This window comes from Polypterus senegalus, chromosome 3 (genome assembly GCF_016835505.1).
Source record: "Polypterus senegalus isolate Bchr_013 chromosome 3, ASM1683550v1, whole genome shotgun sequence".
NCBI lineage: Eukaryota > Metazoa > Chordata > Cladistia > Polypteriformes > Polypteridae > Polypterus > Polypterus senegalus.
Window position 1 is genome coordinate 296,081,406 of NC_053156.1, and position 17,267 is coordinate 296,098,672.

General features: G+C 41.2%; 1 protein-coding gene across 1 annotated transcript in view; it reads left to right on the forward strand.

The window, feature by feature from the left end:
- Positions 1 to 1,871: 1,871 nt before the first annotated feature.
- sox7 (SRY-box transcription factor 7) overlaps positions 1,872 to 17,267 on the forward strand; it is a 22,230-nt gene continuing 6,834 nt past the window's right edge. Inside the window, exon 1 of the mRNA XM_039749469.1 lies at positions 1,872 to 2,341. Coding sequence (XP_039605403.1) covers positions 2,110 to 2,341 — 232 coding nt within the window. The 5' untranslated portion in view covers positions 1,872 to 2,109. The remainder of the gene's footprint in view (positions 2,342 to 17,267) is intronic.

A 17,267-nucleotide genomic window follows, 5' to 3' on the forward strand; every position in this document is an offset into this window, starting at 1 on the left:
AAAGATTTCAGTGTCGGCTTAAGTGAAAAGTTAAGAAAAACTTACTAAGTAACTGCAACACAAACATCGACGTAATACGTTTTAACGGGAAAAGCTGCCAATGGAACAAGAGAAAAAGCGGACCGCTAGGGTGGAGGAAAAGAAGAGCTGCTCAGGCAGCAGTAAGAACATCAATCTCCGAGCAAACGAATGGTAAACGTACAGAGAAGGAAGAGGAGAACTAGGAATGATCAAGTCAAGTGTATTCACTGTGCGTTATCGTGCAGTCCGCCGTTACTGGTCTATTAAATAATGCCTTTCTTAGATCTATCTATCTATCTATCTATCTATCTATCTATCTATCTATCTATCTATCTATCTATCTATCTATCTATCTATCTATCTATCTATCTATCTGTTTTATAGTGCCTTACATATCTGTCTATAGATCTATGTTCATGTAGATCTGCTCGTTTTTAAATCTTTACACGGGCTCGCTCCTGCCTGTTTATCTGAATTGTGTGTTTTACACCAGCCATCCAAAGTACTTAGATCTTCTGCTCAGTTGTCTCTTGTTGTCCTTCGTACCAAGTGTTAAACCAAGGGGGACAGACAGGGCCTTTGCAGCTGCTGCTCCTCACCTGTGGAACTCTTTACCTCATTACATAAAGGAGTCGTCTACAATTGAACTGTTCAAAACAAGATTAAAAACTCATTTCTATCTTGCATTTCGTGACCTTCAGTAATACTAATGGTTTCCTCTTTGTGATTATTTAACATTATTTCTATTGACTATGTATCTTATTTTATGTTCATATATTTTATTTCTATTTATGTTTTTATGTTAATTGTTTTGTTTTTCTTTTTTTTCTATTATTGTAAAGCACTTTGGCCACAGCATTACTATGTTGTTTTAAATGTGCTATATAAATAAATTGACATTGACATGTATACATTAATTAATTTTATACATGTGCCATTCATATCTATCTATCTATCTATCTATCTATCTATCTATCTATCTATCTATCTATCTATCTATCATATAATGTCTTTCATATCAATTTAATGATTGTATGTATATTTATACATTTTACAGTGCCATTCATATCTGTACATGTATCTTTTTCACAAAAAACGTTTCAGTGCTACATGTCTAATATATTATGCCCTTCATATCTACCCATCTATCTATCATATAGCACCTTTCACAGTTATCTATATATTATAGTTAATGATGTTCATATATATATATATATATATATATATATATATATATATATATATATATATATATATATATATATATATATATATATATATATATATTGATTTATGCTCTTTATGTCTATTTATATAAAAAACTGATTTTTTGGTACCTAATGTTGTCGTATGTATCTAACTTTATATATTGTTACTCATATCTGTATATTTATCTATTTTACAAAGCATCTTTTAAACCCATCTATCTAATATATAGTGCCTTTCATGTCTGTCTTTCTGTAATGTTCTTCGTGCATGTATTTATTGATTTTATATTGTTCCTTTTATATCACTTTTTGTATCTTACAATGCTTTCCAGTTTTATTGTATATATTGCATTTCAAGTCGAGTTCGTTATATAGTGCCTTTCGTGTGTGTGTGTCTCTTCCTTCCTACCCCACTCGGCGCGCTCGTCTCCTGCGCTCGTCCCCGCCCACACGTGCCCGCTCCGGACTCGTTTGCAGTTTAGGAAGCCGCACGAGTTCACTTTTCGGCTAATGACAGGTTTCTTCAGGGAGGCTTTCTTTTTTTTTTTTCTTCCTCTCTTGGCTGTCGTTGAGAAGCCAACTAGGAGGAGCCGCAAACCCTCCGGGGTTACTTCAGGAACCCGCAGCATAAATACAGGGCAAGTTTCTCCAAATCTGAAAAAGGATTAAGTCAGAGGGACAGCAAAGAGAAGAGCGCAGCGCAGAGTCCCGGAGAGGAGGAGCGCTAAACAAGACTGGTCATTTAGTAGGAATCTGCACTAAACTTACGAATAGAAATATTGAAAAAAAAAATTTAAGAGAAAACAAAGACAGTGCATTTCTGTTTCTCACAACTGACGGAGCAGCCCGTTTTATCTTCAGTCACTTCGGATACGCACAGATGGCCGCACTCATCAGCTCCTACTCGTCCTGGCCGGACACTTTCGAGGGCTCCTCCGGAGACGGTGACCTCTCCGACGGCCTCCCTTCTCACAGATCCTCGGGGGAGAAGGTATCAGAACCCCGCATCAGGCGTCCCATGAATGCTTTCATGGTTTGGGCCAAAGACGAGAGGAAGAGGCTAGCAGTGCAAAATCCGGACCTGCACAACGCGGAGCTCAGCAAGATGTTGGGTGAGTAAACCTCAGCTGATGCTATGATGACCCCTACGACTTCTTTAGCGCTCGGCTCGGGCTCGTGAATGTTGCGCCGTTCATTCTGGGAAGTTTTGGTTTTGAAACCTGCGTTGCAAGGCGTCAGAAAAAGTGGGCACGGAACAAATCGCCGGTGTTAAAGTGTGTGTAATGAAATATATGAAACTTTGCACGAATTCATTTCATGTGCTAATTTAACACCGGACTTTGTGCGGCTCATCAGATCCCCCCGGGACCCTGAACTGAAATAAAGCTGCCTGTTAAATGCTCGGCATGCCGCGTCGATTTCAGTTCGGCTGTCGCTAAAAGCACAATTGGAGCGATGGCCCCGACTGGGGACTGCGGACTTCGATTTTATTTTAGCTACGCGATGGTTAAATTAGAATCTAATTTTAGTCGAGGTTAATAATTTATTTTGTAGGTAACCGGTCACGCTGACCGGAGAGGAGCAGTGAGTGGACTGTCGCGCTCCTTCATCTTTCCAAACCCAAATCAACGCGTGAACTGACCACCGAGAAGCGTCAGAGAATTAGCCACCAGTGTTACATCTTTATAATCGGACGCCGATCTTGTGAATGTAACACTGCTAACCTTTAATAAGGTGTCGCTGCTCTCTACTCCAAAGTCTTGGGTTCAAAACCCCCGGCCACTCCGTCTGAACTTCGCGGGCTCCCCGTGCGCGTCGTCTTCTCCAAATCATTCGATTTTTTTTTCTTCTAACGGCCTTAATAAAGCTAATCGACTTGATTCGCAATTTGAAATTATTTCACCGGGAACGAGTGTTGGTGTGTCTCTGGAATATTAGGACAAAAAATTTGATGGAAACGGACCATTTAGCCCAGCAAAGCTCACCAGTCCTACCCACCCAAGTTCTCCATAATAACATCAAGGAGAGATATGAAGGTCCATACAGTCCTGATCTCTAAGGGTAATGGCTCCAAAGTCATCAGACTGGGTGGCGCGGTTCCATTTCTGGACCAAGAAACAATTTCTCTGTATATCAAGTGAGTTTAATGCACTTCTGAAAAGACAGGCAGACAAAACTGGAGTATTTACTGTGGAGTAGGCTGCAGGATATAAAAGATCGAGAAAATCTGAATGTATGTGTTAATGCAGGCAGCAAGAGTCCATTTAAAATAAGGGACCCTCAGAAATGTGGTATCTGTTTACGAGACCGATGGATCTATAAAGTAAAACTCTTTCTGGAAACTTCACGATTCTTTACGGAACCAAAAGCCAGCATGTGACATCGCTGTGCCTGGAGAATCAGTTTGGTGCCTTTATTTTAAAGAGTGTACTTGTTCCTTTATTCGAAATGTGTATGAAACGATTAGCTTTTCAGAATTTTCTCCTGACCTTTTAAAACACGTGAAATAAATCGGGGTGTCGCTGGGTGTTGGCCGTGCACAAAATCGGGGCTGCAGCTACCCGCGAATGTGCACATAAACTGGGATGTGGAATAATCCTAACAACATTCCCTTTTTTTGATTTTTAAATTGGTGTCGGCTAAAAAATGATAAAACGCGGTGTGGGGGTCCAGTTCTGTTTAATTAATTTCGACTTGATTGTGTGGAATGGTATTTTCTTCCAATTACATTAAAACATAAAGAAAAAATAAGAAAAGGAATGTAAAGTATATTGAGATAAATGCGTTTACCTGTTTATAAGTTGAATTTCCTGATAGCGTTGGCTTTCAGACTAAATTCTGAAAAATAATTTTACAATAATTCGCCTGCAACAGAAATGCATTCAAATCTGAGTTTGTCACGATTCAACTTTAGGAGGCACTTTGGAATTTATTAGGAAGTCCTTTACCCATTGGGGCTGCAGCGTCGGTGTCCAATAACGCTCCGATGGTATTAGCCGGGCTAGAGGGGCCACCGGGTGCAGCCCTTTTGGATTTACGGGTTCGGGGTTTGAGTCGGGCTTGTAGCGACCAGCGTGCAGGCAGTCCGAAGCACACGTGCGGACAGACAAGAGTACGGAGATCCTGGAGAGCACCAAAGTCTGAAAGATGACGGGACATCGAGTGGGGTCGTGAGGGCTTGCGCTCCCCTGACGGAATAATTTAAGCGAGGACTGCAATGAAGAGCGCCATTCATCCGTCATCCTAACTCGCTTATCCAGGGCATAAATAAAGTAAATGCATTTTTTATTATTCGAACGAGCTTCTCTAGTAGGGATTTCGGCATTATTATTATTATTATTATTATTATTCAATCATTCATTCATCGATCTTCAACTGTATAATGCCCTCTTATCCAAGACATACATAAAAATAATTTTTTATCATATAAAAATGTATAATCCAATCTAGAGTTTATGATTACAGTATTTATTTATTTATTTATTTAAATAGATTTTGTAAAAAGCCCAGTTCCCCCCGGGGACAAATAAAATATCTATCATATAGTGCCTTTCATATCTATCTCTACATCTTTATGCCCATATATCTATCAAATAGTACTTTACTAGTCTGTCTATCTATCTGGCTATAGTGCCTTTCATATCTATCTATGTTATAAAGCATCGTTCTTATATATTTGAACCTAAACTTTATATCACGGGCGGCACGGTGACGCAGTGGGTAGCGCTGCTGCCTAACAGTAAGGAGACCTGGGTTCTCTTCGCGGGTCCTCCCTGCGTGGAGTTTGCAATTTGCTCCCCGTGTCTGCATGGGTCTCCTCCCACAGTCCAAAGACATGCAGGTTAGGTGCATTGGTGATCCTAAATTGTCCCTAATGTGTGCTTGGTGTGTGGGTGTGCCCTGCGGTGGCTTGGCGCCCTGCCAGGGATTTGTTCCTGCCTTGCGCCCTGTGCTGGCTGGAAATTGGCTCCAGCGGACCCCCGTGACCCTGTGTTAGAAAGTCGCGAGTTGGAAAATGAATGACTGACTGACTTTATATCACTAGGCATCTTGTAGTGGGGTTCGGCTAACTACACGTTTGTCACATCAGACATTGCGATATTTAGTTGTTACTTTCAGAATTCATCCCCACATATTTAATATACACAATTATTATACCAGAGTCACATTTTTGACAAGTAAGCCTTTCAGTTTTAGAAATGTGTTCAGAAAGACACTTGGCACTCGAAAGTTTGTTAATATATTATGTAGTTCCTTTCACATCTATCTATCTATCTATCTATCTATCTATCTATCTATCTATCTATCTATCTATCTATTATATAGTGCCTTTCATATCTATCTATCTATCTATCTATCTATCTATCTATCTATCTATCTATCTATCTATCTATCTATCTATTATATAGTGCCTTTCATATCTATCTATCTATCTATCTATCTATCTATCTATCTATCTATCTATCAAATAGTGCCATTCATTTCTATCTACTGTATCTATCTCATAAAATACATTTTTTATGATTCAAAATGTATAACTCAATCTAGAGTTTATTATTATTACAATGTTGATGATTAGTAATACTAATAATAAAAATATTGTCAATCCACTCACCTTCTGAATCTGCTGGTCAAGCAGTCGAGGACATCATATTGATGTCCAGATAGTTTTTTTTTTTTTTATTCCCTAAATCCACTCCTCTACCCCTCCGATTCTCAGACTTCCTCGTTCTCGTCCTCTTTTGTAGAGCTGTGCACATCCTGACCGTATTTGGGGTAGAGAGCAGGTGCTAAGAGTGGCGGGCACAGAGGTCCAGATTAGCGCATACCAGCATGCCAGCCTGACCCAGAGGTGTTTGGTTGGTGCCCTGGTAACAATGTTGGTTCTCTAACTGGCACTTTACTGGGTTGTGTGGCTCCCACTGCTTGAAATAAAGGACCCCTTTTGTCCTAGAAAGGGTCCTGCGTGTGTAAAGTCAGTTCTTTGGCCTTTTAAAGGTTCTGATTATGTGAGCAAAGCAGAGGTCTATCGTGTTTAGTTGGGAACTGATAGAAGAACATGACAGAACAAGAACAGCTTAACTTAAGCCTGTGTTATTGTATGCAGCCAGAGAGCTTTAAAAATCTGGAAGCCATTGATATCTATTTGTTCTCATCTGTGCATGGCTATTTGTGGAACCTGTTTCGGATTGAAACCAATTTTTGCTCTTCCTGGCTGATTCTTCTGGGTACCAAAAATGGCCCCCTATGGCATTGCTCTGAAGACCCCCTTTGGCACTTTTACTCTTTGTAAAGAGTGGGTTGGGGTAACTAGAGAAAGACCTGGCTGAGCCTTCAACACTAAAATGCACTGCGTCTTGAACCCATGTTAGTTTCAATATGGGAGGAACATCTCTGACCATTTCAGCACCATCCATGCTTTGCTACCCTAGCCAAAATGCACTTTAATTACCCATATAACTCTTGGCCGTGTATATTGGGCCGCACAAGGTGACCCAGCGGTTTTGGACTTCAGCTCGGGGTGGCAGGGGGGCATCTGCACTGCTTTTGATGGGTAGAGTTGAACGGTGATTACAAGATGGCCCAATGTTACACTTCTAAAAATAAATGTGCCAAAGTGGTTCTTCAAACCAAAAAATGGCCTCCTATGGCATTGCTCTGAAGAGGAACCATCAACATGAAGGCACCACAAAGAAGCTGTGTTCGTATTGATTTGTAAATAATAAATATTCATGAATAAATAATCAGTTATTAACTATGAATAGATGAGAAGAGATTTCTAAAATGGTAACGAGTTCCTGATTTTGAGAGGACTCTTGCTGCATTTAACACAAGCCAAGTTCTGCCTTTCTTGGTCTGTTCATATCCTGACAATGTCCCGGATAAGAGGACAGTATCTGTCTGATCCTACTCTACATTAAGGATTTCTGTTTTTTGTTTTTCCCACATCTCAGGAATCTTTTCAAAGCCCAAACTTCACACATGAAGAACCCTTTAAACTACGGCTATACGAGGGGCCACACCACCCAGTAAAGTGCCAGTTTGGACCCAGTTATTTGATTGGAACGAAATCTGGTGATGTTAAGGAATATTCGTGGTGATGTGTTTTTATTGGTCAACACATTTTTTTATTTGTCAGTATTTATTAATATTATGCTAACTATCATACTGTGGGCTCTTCTGAGAGTTGGCTTTATGCAAATTATAGGAAGGTGCAGAAGTGATTGACAGGTCAGGCGAATAGCACTGCTAGCCAATAGGGGGACAGACGAAAAAAGTGGGGCGGCGTCCTGTACGGATAAAAGAGACCTGATTACATTGGGAAACGGAAAGCAGAACGTTCAGCAAAGCTCAAGGAAGAAGTGAAGCTCACTGGGTAGCAAGAGCTGTTTAATCAATTAATTCATTCATTCATTTATTTGCTGTTGACTACCGACAGTCAAAAACCCATCAGGAGCCCTAACTGGGGTGGACAAACGTTGCCCCTCATTATCCATAGTGGGCAGTCAGTATTATTTGACTTTGATTTCATGGGATGGGAGGTCTCTCCCCTGGGGTCCCCCCTCGGTGTCACGAGCATGCACCCCTTCAGTAGCACAAACGGCACCCACTTTAGCACATATTACACGGACTTTAAGGAGCCTGTGCCTCCTGGTGTAGAGAACGTGTGCAATTTTACTTTCCAAAGCGGGTAACAGTGCCCACACAGCATCATCAGAGTATGACAGTCTTTGTGTTCCCTTTGGTGTCCGGAGAGTGGGTGCCTTAGCTTTCATAAATGGTGCCCATCAGGTGATGGCATCTTACAGGCACCTGCCTATGTCGCATAATGGATTAAATGGCACAGAGGCGTCCCGGCTTTTATCTCAGTTATCCATTCCACAGCGTCGACCCCCAGTTGCAGTGCACATCCCCTACACATGCATCCCTAGCTCTTCACGGTGCATAAAACAGTAACGAAGAGTCCACAAAAGCTGCAGGGCACCATCTCGGTGGTTGCTGGCACCTATCCTGGCAGCATCGGGCTCAAGGAAGGAACAATACCTGGACAGGACGCCAACACGATAATATATACGTTTCACAAACCCGCTTAATCTAAATCAGAGTTTAGTCGGGCGAATCTTATCAGGATAAAAAAAACAGGAGCCGACTCTACAGGCGAGCGCACTCCCAGGCGCCTTTCACGCGCACGCATGCGCACTGACAAGCTCGAATCGCCGTTTAAGGCAACACGCAGGAGGAAAACTTAACGCAAACACAGGGAGGATGTGCGGACTCCAAAAGGACAATTAGGGGGCGTCAGCTTTCGAGCAGGGTCGTAGGATCTAGGAGGCAGCAGGGCTCCCCATCTCGCACAGAATTAAAATCTGTTCCGTCTGGGTGTGCACTGGAGAGCGAGAGGAGCAGGAGTTCGTCATGCCTGTGCCTTCGGTCCCATTCACTTCAGATGGAGTACAGTATACTTTAATATGCGAATGAGGAGAATAGAAAGATAACAGGCCAAAAAGTAGTTGTGTAAACATTGATTCAAATCTTACGCGGATGTACACGGCCTTGTCTGACATTTTTTAATCTTCAGTTTCGCGACTTTGTAAACTTCACGTCAATCACGGCCACACAGCAAACGTAACGTTGGCAAATCGCGACAGATGGACCGCAGTCTGCCGGTACCTCGGTCGGTGAGGGGCGGAGACTTCCTTGAATTGCTCGAAAACATTTTTTGAACATTCTCGGCAGAAACTTGTTAACCTTTTAAAGGACAAAAGTGTGGTAAAAACGCAAAATGCATCCGTACGGTTATTGGCTTTCAAAAACATTTGCGGACTACAGTTGTTGGTTTACACCAGGCTTCGCCCGGGAGATTTCGCAAGACAGTGCGCGTCAGTTCTCGTGCCGCCGGTTAATCGGGTGTTTCAGAAGTGTGTTATGCAACCAAGCTCTTTTCTGTATATCGTATTTTGTATTTATGTGTATATGTATTACATATTACCAAGGGCTAATAAAGAACTATCTATCTAATGTTATCGGCAGTCAGTAGGAAGATTTTGGACTTCAAACCCCGAGGTTGTGGGCTCTGCTGACAAGGTGTGATCTCGAGAGAGTCGCAAATTGAAACAGTAAGACAAATTAAACCAGCTGTATCTGAAATGTTGTAAGTCGCCTTGCGTTAAGGCGTCAGTTAAACAAATAAAAAATATGATGATGATGATGATGATGATGATGACGGTTAAGTCACTGGAGCTTCTTACTCTTGTCTATCATGAGTAAAACATTTCTGCATTCGACCAGTTGCAGCTTTTCCTACTGCCTTTGCTTTTGTTGACGGTCTTTGCAAAACACACATTTAAAGGGAAGGTTTATGAACTGAAACAGGTAATCAATAAGAATAAAGTGAACATTTCAGTAGATATTATTACCATTATTAGATATTTACGATTTTTATTTGTTTAGGCCTTCACTATTTATTTTCCCATCTTTCGTCAGTTTTTTGAGGTTGTGGGTTCAAATCCCACTACTGGCACCACTGTGTGACCCTGAGCAAGTCACTTGAGCTGCCTGTGCTCCAATTGGAAAACCAAAAGAAATGGAACCAATCATATCAAAAATGTTGTAAGTTACCTTGGATAAAGGCAGCAGCTAAATATCTAAATTATTGTCACTTATATAGTGCCTTTCAGAGGAACATAGAAGTCCTTAAGAGTAAATTACAATGCAAAATAATTGATCTTGCATACTGTCTCAAATTAAAAATTGAAATCTTTGGTAGCGGGCTGGTTAGCGTTGATGTCAGTATTGTCACTTATATAGTGCCTTTCAGTATAACATAGGAAGCCCATAAAAGTAAAATACAATGAAAAATGTTTGAAGAATAAAGTTTGTGGATACTGTCACAAATTTAAAAAGAAGGGAAAAAAAAATCCAAAACTTGAGTGGCAAAATGGTTACCGCTGATGTCATTATTGTCACTTATATAGTGACTTTCAGCATATAGGAAGTCCATAAAATACAAAACAAAATGATTGAACAGTAAAGCTCTTGGATACCGTCTCAAATTATAAAAGCAGATATCCAAAACCCTGGTGGCCGACTGGTTAGTGCTGATGTCATTATTGTCATTTATACATCGTCTTTCAGAGTAGCATATAAACCCCATAATAGTAAAGTACAGTGCAATATGATTCAGTAATAAAGCTTGTGAATAAGGTGTCAAATGTAAAAAGAAAAAAATCAGATTTCCAAAAATTGGGTGGCGGACTGGTTAGTGCTGATGTCATTATTGTCACTTATATAGTGCCTTTCAGTATAGCATAGGAAGCCCATAAGAGTAAAATACCATGAAAAATGGTTGAAGAATAAAGTTTATGGATACTGTCACAAATTTAAAAAGAAGGGAAAAAAAAGCCAAAACTCGGGTGGCAGACTGGTTAGCGCTGATGTCATTATTGTCACTTATATAGTGCCTTTCAATGTAGTATAGGAAGCCCATAAAATACAATACAAAATAATTGAACAGTAAAGCTCTTGGATACCATCTCAAATTATAAAAGCAGATATCCAAAACTCGGGTGGCGGACTGGTTAGCGCTGTTGTCATTATTGTCACTTATATAGTGCCTTTCAGTATAGCATAGGAAGCCCATAAGAGTAAAATACCATGAAAAATGGTTGAAGAATAAAGTTTATGGATACTGTCACAAATTTAAAAAGAAGGGAAAAAAAGCCAAAACTCGGGTGGCAGACTGGTTAGCGCTGATGTCATTATTGTCACTTATATAGTGCCTTTCAACGTAGTATAGGAAGCCCATAAAATACAATACAAAATGATTGAACAGTAAAGCTCTTGGATACCGACTCCATTTATAAAAGCAGATATCCAAAACTCGGGTGGCCGACTGGTTAGCGCTGATGTCCACCAACCTGAGCTCGAATAATGCGCCATGTCATCGTCCCTGTTTGCGTTGAACCACAAAGACTAGCGCAGTCTCTGAAAGTCACGCACTGTGCAGGTTGGTTCCTGCCTTGCACTCGCTGCTACCGGGATAGGCTTCGGTGACACTCAACCCAAAACTGCCCTGCTGTATTGTGCTTCATAGGGCGCGTTCATAATGTGTGCAGTCTGACAAATGCGAAACAGAGTTCGGTAAAGTTGAAGACTCGCGGAAATGTCTCGACAGTAAATACGGTCAACCCGATTCGTTAATCCTGAATTAGGCAACCCATACTGGCGGCATGGCGGGTCACTTTGTGTTTAGGGATTTTTTAAATTTTTATTATGGTTAGTCGGATCTTCTTTTTGCGCGTCCTGTTAACGTAACCAGGCAACCTTCCTTAGAAACAAGTGTTGATATTTTCAGCAAAGCTTTATTACGACAGTAGGGACATTTTGAGCGAAGTGCCCGCAGGCGCCACGTGCGGTGTGTTACCTGATCTCGGACGCTGTTGCTTGGAGAGGGCGAGCGGAACAAGAAAGGATTAAGTAAACGAGGATCTGGCGTGTCACCCGAACCCTGCTGGTCTGGTCGTAATTACAGGGCCACGGTCATCGCTCCGGGGCCACTCAGCAGCGTTGTCAACAGAGCCGGTGCCATTGGCAAAATGGTGACGCGTCGCTACATTCCACGGCAGAGACTTGTGCAGGCAGTGTGGCGTAATGGTTAAGGCTCTGGACTCCAAACACTGAGGCTGGGGGTCCCAGTCCTGAGACAGTGTGACCCTGAGCAAGTCACTTCGCCAATTTGCGCTCCAACTGGAAAAATAAATGTCACCAACTGAATCTCAAATATTGTAATTCGCCTTGGATTAAGGCGTCAGCCACTTTGATTTGTTTTTTAAATGCCATTAAATGCAGTGGAGACGGAGACGGTTTAAAGTTTTTGCATACCCCAAGCCCCTTACATTTTTTAACTGTACAGCCATTGACCCGTCCATACAATCATTCATTTCTTAGACTGAGGCTTCTTCTTCTTCTTCTTCTTCTTCTTCTTCTTCTTCTTCTTCTTCTTCTTCACAAATGGAATGTCAGACCAAACCCTGTCGTAACTGCTGGTGCGGGTCTCTTTAAAGCAGGGGTGTCAAACTTGAGTCCTGGAGGGTCACAGTGGCTGCAGATGTTCGTTTTCAGACAATTTGACAATTACCAGCCAGTTACTATTGACAATGAAACACATCTTTTCACCTGAATTTTAATTCACTTTAAATTGACTGGGGCCGCTTTAGTTTTTCCCCTAACAAGCAATCAAATAATTATTAAAGTGAGCCAACATGACAAGTTAACCCGAAATATCAATCTGTTTAGGTATACAAAAAAAAAAAAAAAAAAAGAAAGAAAAGAAAAATCACCATTTCTAAAAATGTCTGCCGTGTCAGAATATGAGCACAAACAAGCCATGGAATTAAAAAAACTGGCATCACAAACAAGAAATATTGTCTTCTAATTAAGAAATTGGTTGGATTTTGAGGTCCCCATCTTATGTTGGCTTGCTTGGCATCCCATTTTGGCTGAGGTGCTACTTAATAAAAAAACAACAAGAGGTCTGAGTCGATTAAAAATAACCAATGGGACCAGTGATTGTACTTAATGCCCTCCAGGGTCTGAGTATGGCACCCCTGCCCAATGTGACTGCTGCCTGTATGCAAGGCGACTTATAAAAGTTCACATACACTCGGTTACAGCCATTTTTTTCCCCAGTTGGAGCAGAAGTAGGTGAAAAAACTCGTTCACTGTCACACAGCGTCAGGGCTGGAACCCACACCCTCAACGTTTGAAGTTCTTGGTTCAAAGCCCTAACCACTACGCCACCCTGCTGCTTAAAGCCAAACTTCTTATATCTGACACGTCCGCTGTTTAGGTCTGCCTCATTCCGCAAGCTACAGCAGAAACCTTCTCCTTGGTGAGCCGTTGGGCAGCACGCGGACAGCGTGACTTACGTCAGCAACGTCATCTACTTCCGTCGGCATATCAGCACATCAGACGAGTGGGAATTTGAAATCGGACGTGCAAAACACAATGACACAAACTGTCGGGGAATCGCGCTCACAGCTCCGGGAAACTGGACTGGTATCCTGCACTCTAAAAAATAACGGGGCTTTAGTGGCTTTTAGTGACATTAAGGGGTTAGGTGTGCATGATAAAGAATTATTTAATTCCGTGAAGGGGTCTATCTATCTATCTATCTATCTATCTATCTATCTATCTATCTATCTATCTATCATATAGTGCCTTTCACATATTCTCTATCTATCTATAGTACATTTCATTTCTATCTATCTATCATATAGTGCCTTTCATATCTATCTATCTATCTATCTATCTATCTATCTATCTATCTATCTATCTATCTATCTATCTATCTATCTATCTATCTATCTATCTATCTATCTATCTATCTATCATATAGTGTCTTTCACTTATTCTCTATCTATCTATAGTACATTTCATATCTATCTATCTATCTATCTATCTATCTATCTATCTATCTATCTATCTATCTATCTATCTATCTATCTATCTATCTATCTATCTATCTATTGCATCATTCTATCTATCTATCTATCTATCTATCTATCTATCTATCTATCTATCTATCTATCATATAGTGCCTTTCATATCTATCTATCTATCTATCTATCTATCTATCTATCTATCTATCTATCTATCTATCTATCTATCTATCATATAGTGCCTTTCTATCTATCTATCTATCTATCTATCTATATCTATCTATCTATCTATCTATCTATCTATCTATCTATCTATCTATCTATCTATCTATATATCTATCTATCTATCGTGGATTCAAGAAGTATTAAGACCCCTTTAGTGTCTGCACAGTTTTTTATGTTGTAGATTTCATGTTAAATGAAAACATTTGCCATTTTTGCACATCAGTCTACACTTAATAACCCATAATAACCCTCAGCCTGTGTTTTTGACTACATCAGAGTCCTTTTATAATCAGAAGCCCATTGTTGTTTCACAAACCTGCCATCATCTGTTCTTGGCATTGTGCAGACTCTGTTACAGTTCTTTCTAGAATGTTCTTGCTCCTACTGTCCTTCTTTTGGGAACAAAAAACGCTTCCTCTGTGGAATTGTTCTGAAGAGCCACTTTTTCTTTTTAATTTTTTGGCTCGGCTCCTGCATGTGTGGAGTTTGCACTTTCTCAGCCTAATGGCCTTGTTTTCTGTCAGCATGTCAAGTTTTTCTCCCAGATCCCAAAGTCATTGGTGTTTGGCTGGTTAGTGACCCCAAACGGCCCCCGTGTGCTTAATTGAGGTGGTGTGAATGTTGTACCAGGCGCTGATTCCTGGCTTGAGCTCTAACGCTGCCGCCTCATGGACTCTGCATCATGAGTTGTTTGTTAATGTGGAATTTCACTGGATGCACCCACCGCTGTCACCATCTTAGTGTGGCACAGTTAATAGTCACCGTAAAGGGTAGCAAGCTAAATAAAAGTAATAAGGATAAGTAAGAATCCGTTAGTGAATGGCCACTTCTGGACTTTGGCTGTCATATATGGTGGACACCCCAGAAGGGGCGGGGTTTCACAGGATGTAAAGGAATTGATGTCAGTCGGCTTCATGAGGGTCTGTGAGACTGTGGAGGAGAATGGAGAAGGAGTTAGCAACTGCGCTCACTTCTTGGTGTCAAATGGTATTGCTTACCTTGCCTGAGCCCTGAAGGTTAAGAACTCATGCTTGGCAATGTACACACACACACACACACACACACACACAGATATATTCTAATTTTGTTCTGTACATCACCCCAATGAATTTTAAATGAAACAACTCCGATGCAGTTGAAGTGCAGACTTTCAGCTTTAATTCAGTGGGTTGAACAAAACGATTGCATAAAAATGTGAGGCAACTAAAGTATTTTTTGAACACAATCCCTTCATTTCAGGGGCTCAAAAGTAATTGGACAATTGACTCAAAGGCTATTTCATGGCAGGTGTGTTCAACTCCGTCGTTATGTCTTATCAGTTAAGAGATAAAAGGTCTGGAGTTGATCTGAGGTGTGCTGCTTGCATGTGGAAGATTTTGCTGTGAACAGACAACATGAAGTCAAAGGAGCTCTCCATGCGGTGAAAGAAGCCGTCCTTAAGCTTAAAACAGAAAAAACCCATCCGAGAAATTGCTACAATATTACGAGTGGCAAAATCTACAGTTTGGTACATCGTGAGAAAGAAAGCAAGCACTGGTGAACTCAGCAACGCAAAAGACCTGGACGTCCACGGAAGACAACAGTGGTGGATGATCACAGAATCATTTCCATGGTGAAGAGAAACCCCTTCACAACAGCCCACCAAGTGAACAACACTCTCCAGGGCTTGGTCGGCGTATCGATATCCAAGTCTACCATAAAGAGAAGACTGCATGAAAGTAAATACAGAGGGTGCACTGCAAGGTGCCAGCCACTCATAAGCCTCAAGAATAGAAAGGCTAGATTGGACTTTGCTAAAGAACATCTAAAAAGCCAGCACAGTTCTGGAAAAACATTCTTTGGACAGATGAAACCAAGATCAACCTCTACCAGAATGATAAAGGCAAGAAAAAAGTATGGAGAAGTTGTGGAACAGCTCATTATCCAAAGCATAGCACATCATTTGTAAAACACGGTGGAGGCAGGCAGTGTGATGGCTTGGGCGTGCATGGCTGCCAGTGGCACTGGGACACTAGTGTTTATTGATGATGTGACACAGGACAGAAGCAGCCGAATGAATTCTGAGGTGTTCAGAGACATACTGTCTGCTCAAATCCAGCTAAATGAGTCAAATTGATTGGGCGGCGTTTCATGATACAGATGGACAATGACCCAAAACATACAGCCAAAGCAACCCAGGAGTTTATTAAAGCAAAGAAGTGGAAAATTCTTGAATGGCCAAGTCAGTCACCTGATCTTAACCCAACTGAGCAGACATTTCACTCGTTGAAGACTAAACTTCAGACAGAAAGGCCGACAAACAAACAGCAACTGAAAGTAAAGCCTGGCAGAGCAGTAAAAAGGAGGAAACCCAGCATTTGGTGATGTCCAGGAGTTCAAGACTTCAGACTGGCATTGCCAACAAAGGGTTTTCAACCAAGTATTAGAAATGAACATTTTATTTCCAGTTATTTCATTTGTCCAATTACTTTTGAGCCCCTGAAATGAAGGGATTGTGTTCATAAAATACTTTAGTCGCCTCACATTTTTATGCAATCGTTTTGTTCAACCCACTGAATTAAAGCTGAAAGTCTGCACTTCAACTGCATCGGAGTTGTTTCATTTAAAGTTCATTGTGGTGATGTACAGAACCAAAATGAGAACAAAGTTGTCTCTGTCCAGATATTTATGGACCTAACTGTATATACGTCTTATACAGTATATACTAGCTGCGTAAGCCCGTGCTGTATAAACTATTTAAATTGTCAGGAAAATGTAGAGATGTGAGGTAATTGAACTACTCTGGGTGTCTCTCTCCTAGGAGGTTTTGTTTACCGACGTGTTCACCTCGCTTGTGTTATTAGCGGCTAAGTGAGATTTCTGTTTCCTTGGAGGTAGAGCCCTTACCTCGACTCCACCTCACACTTCCAGGCCGGACAGACAGACACAGAAACTTCCAGACATACTCGTACATCTTAAATTTAAATGTCTAGGTATGGAAGTGTGTGTGTCTGTCTGTCTGGCCGGAAGTGCGAGGCTACTGCGTGGAGCTCAAAGAAAGCGACAGAGTGAAACTCGCTTAGCCACTGATAGACAACATAAGCAAGCACATCCGCAAAACAAAACCTCCGAGGAAACAGAACCTCGCTTAACTGCTAATGCACAACCGATGCAATTGATTGATTGAAGTGCCAGAATCCATGGTTTCTAGGAGCCTGGGTTTTTTACAGCACGGCCTTACACAGCTAGTACATATATATAAATACTAGAGGGTTCACCCCTTCTCGCCAGCCACTTGGCGTTTTTGCCGCTCACGTTGTGAACGCACCCCAATTAGACGCAGTCGCTCCTCTGAAACCCCTTCTTAAACGTTAATATAATGGGAAACAAAGTT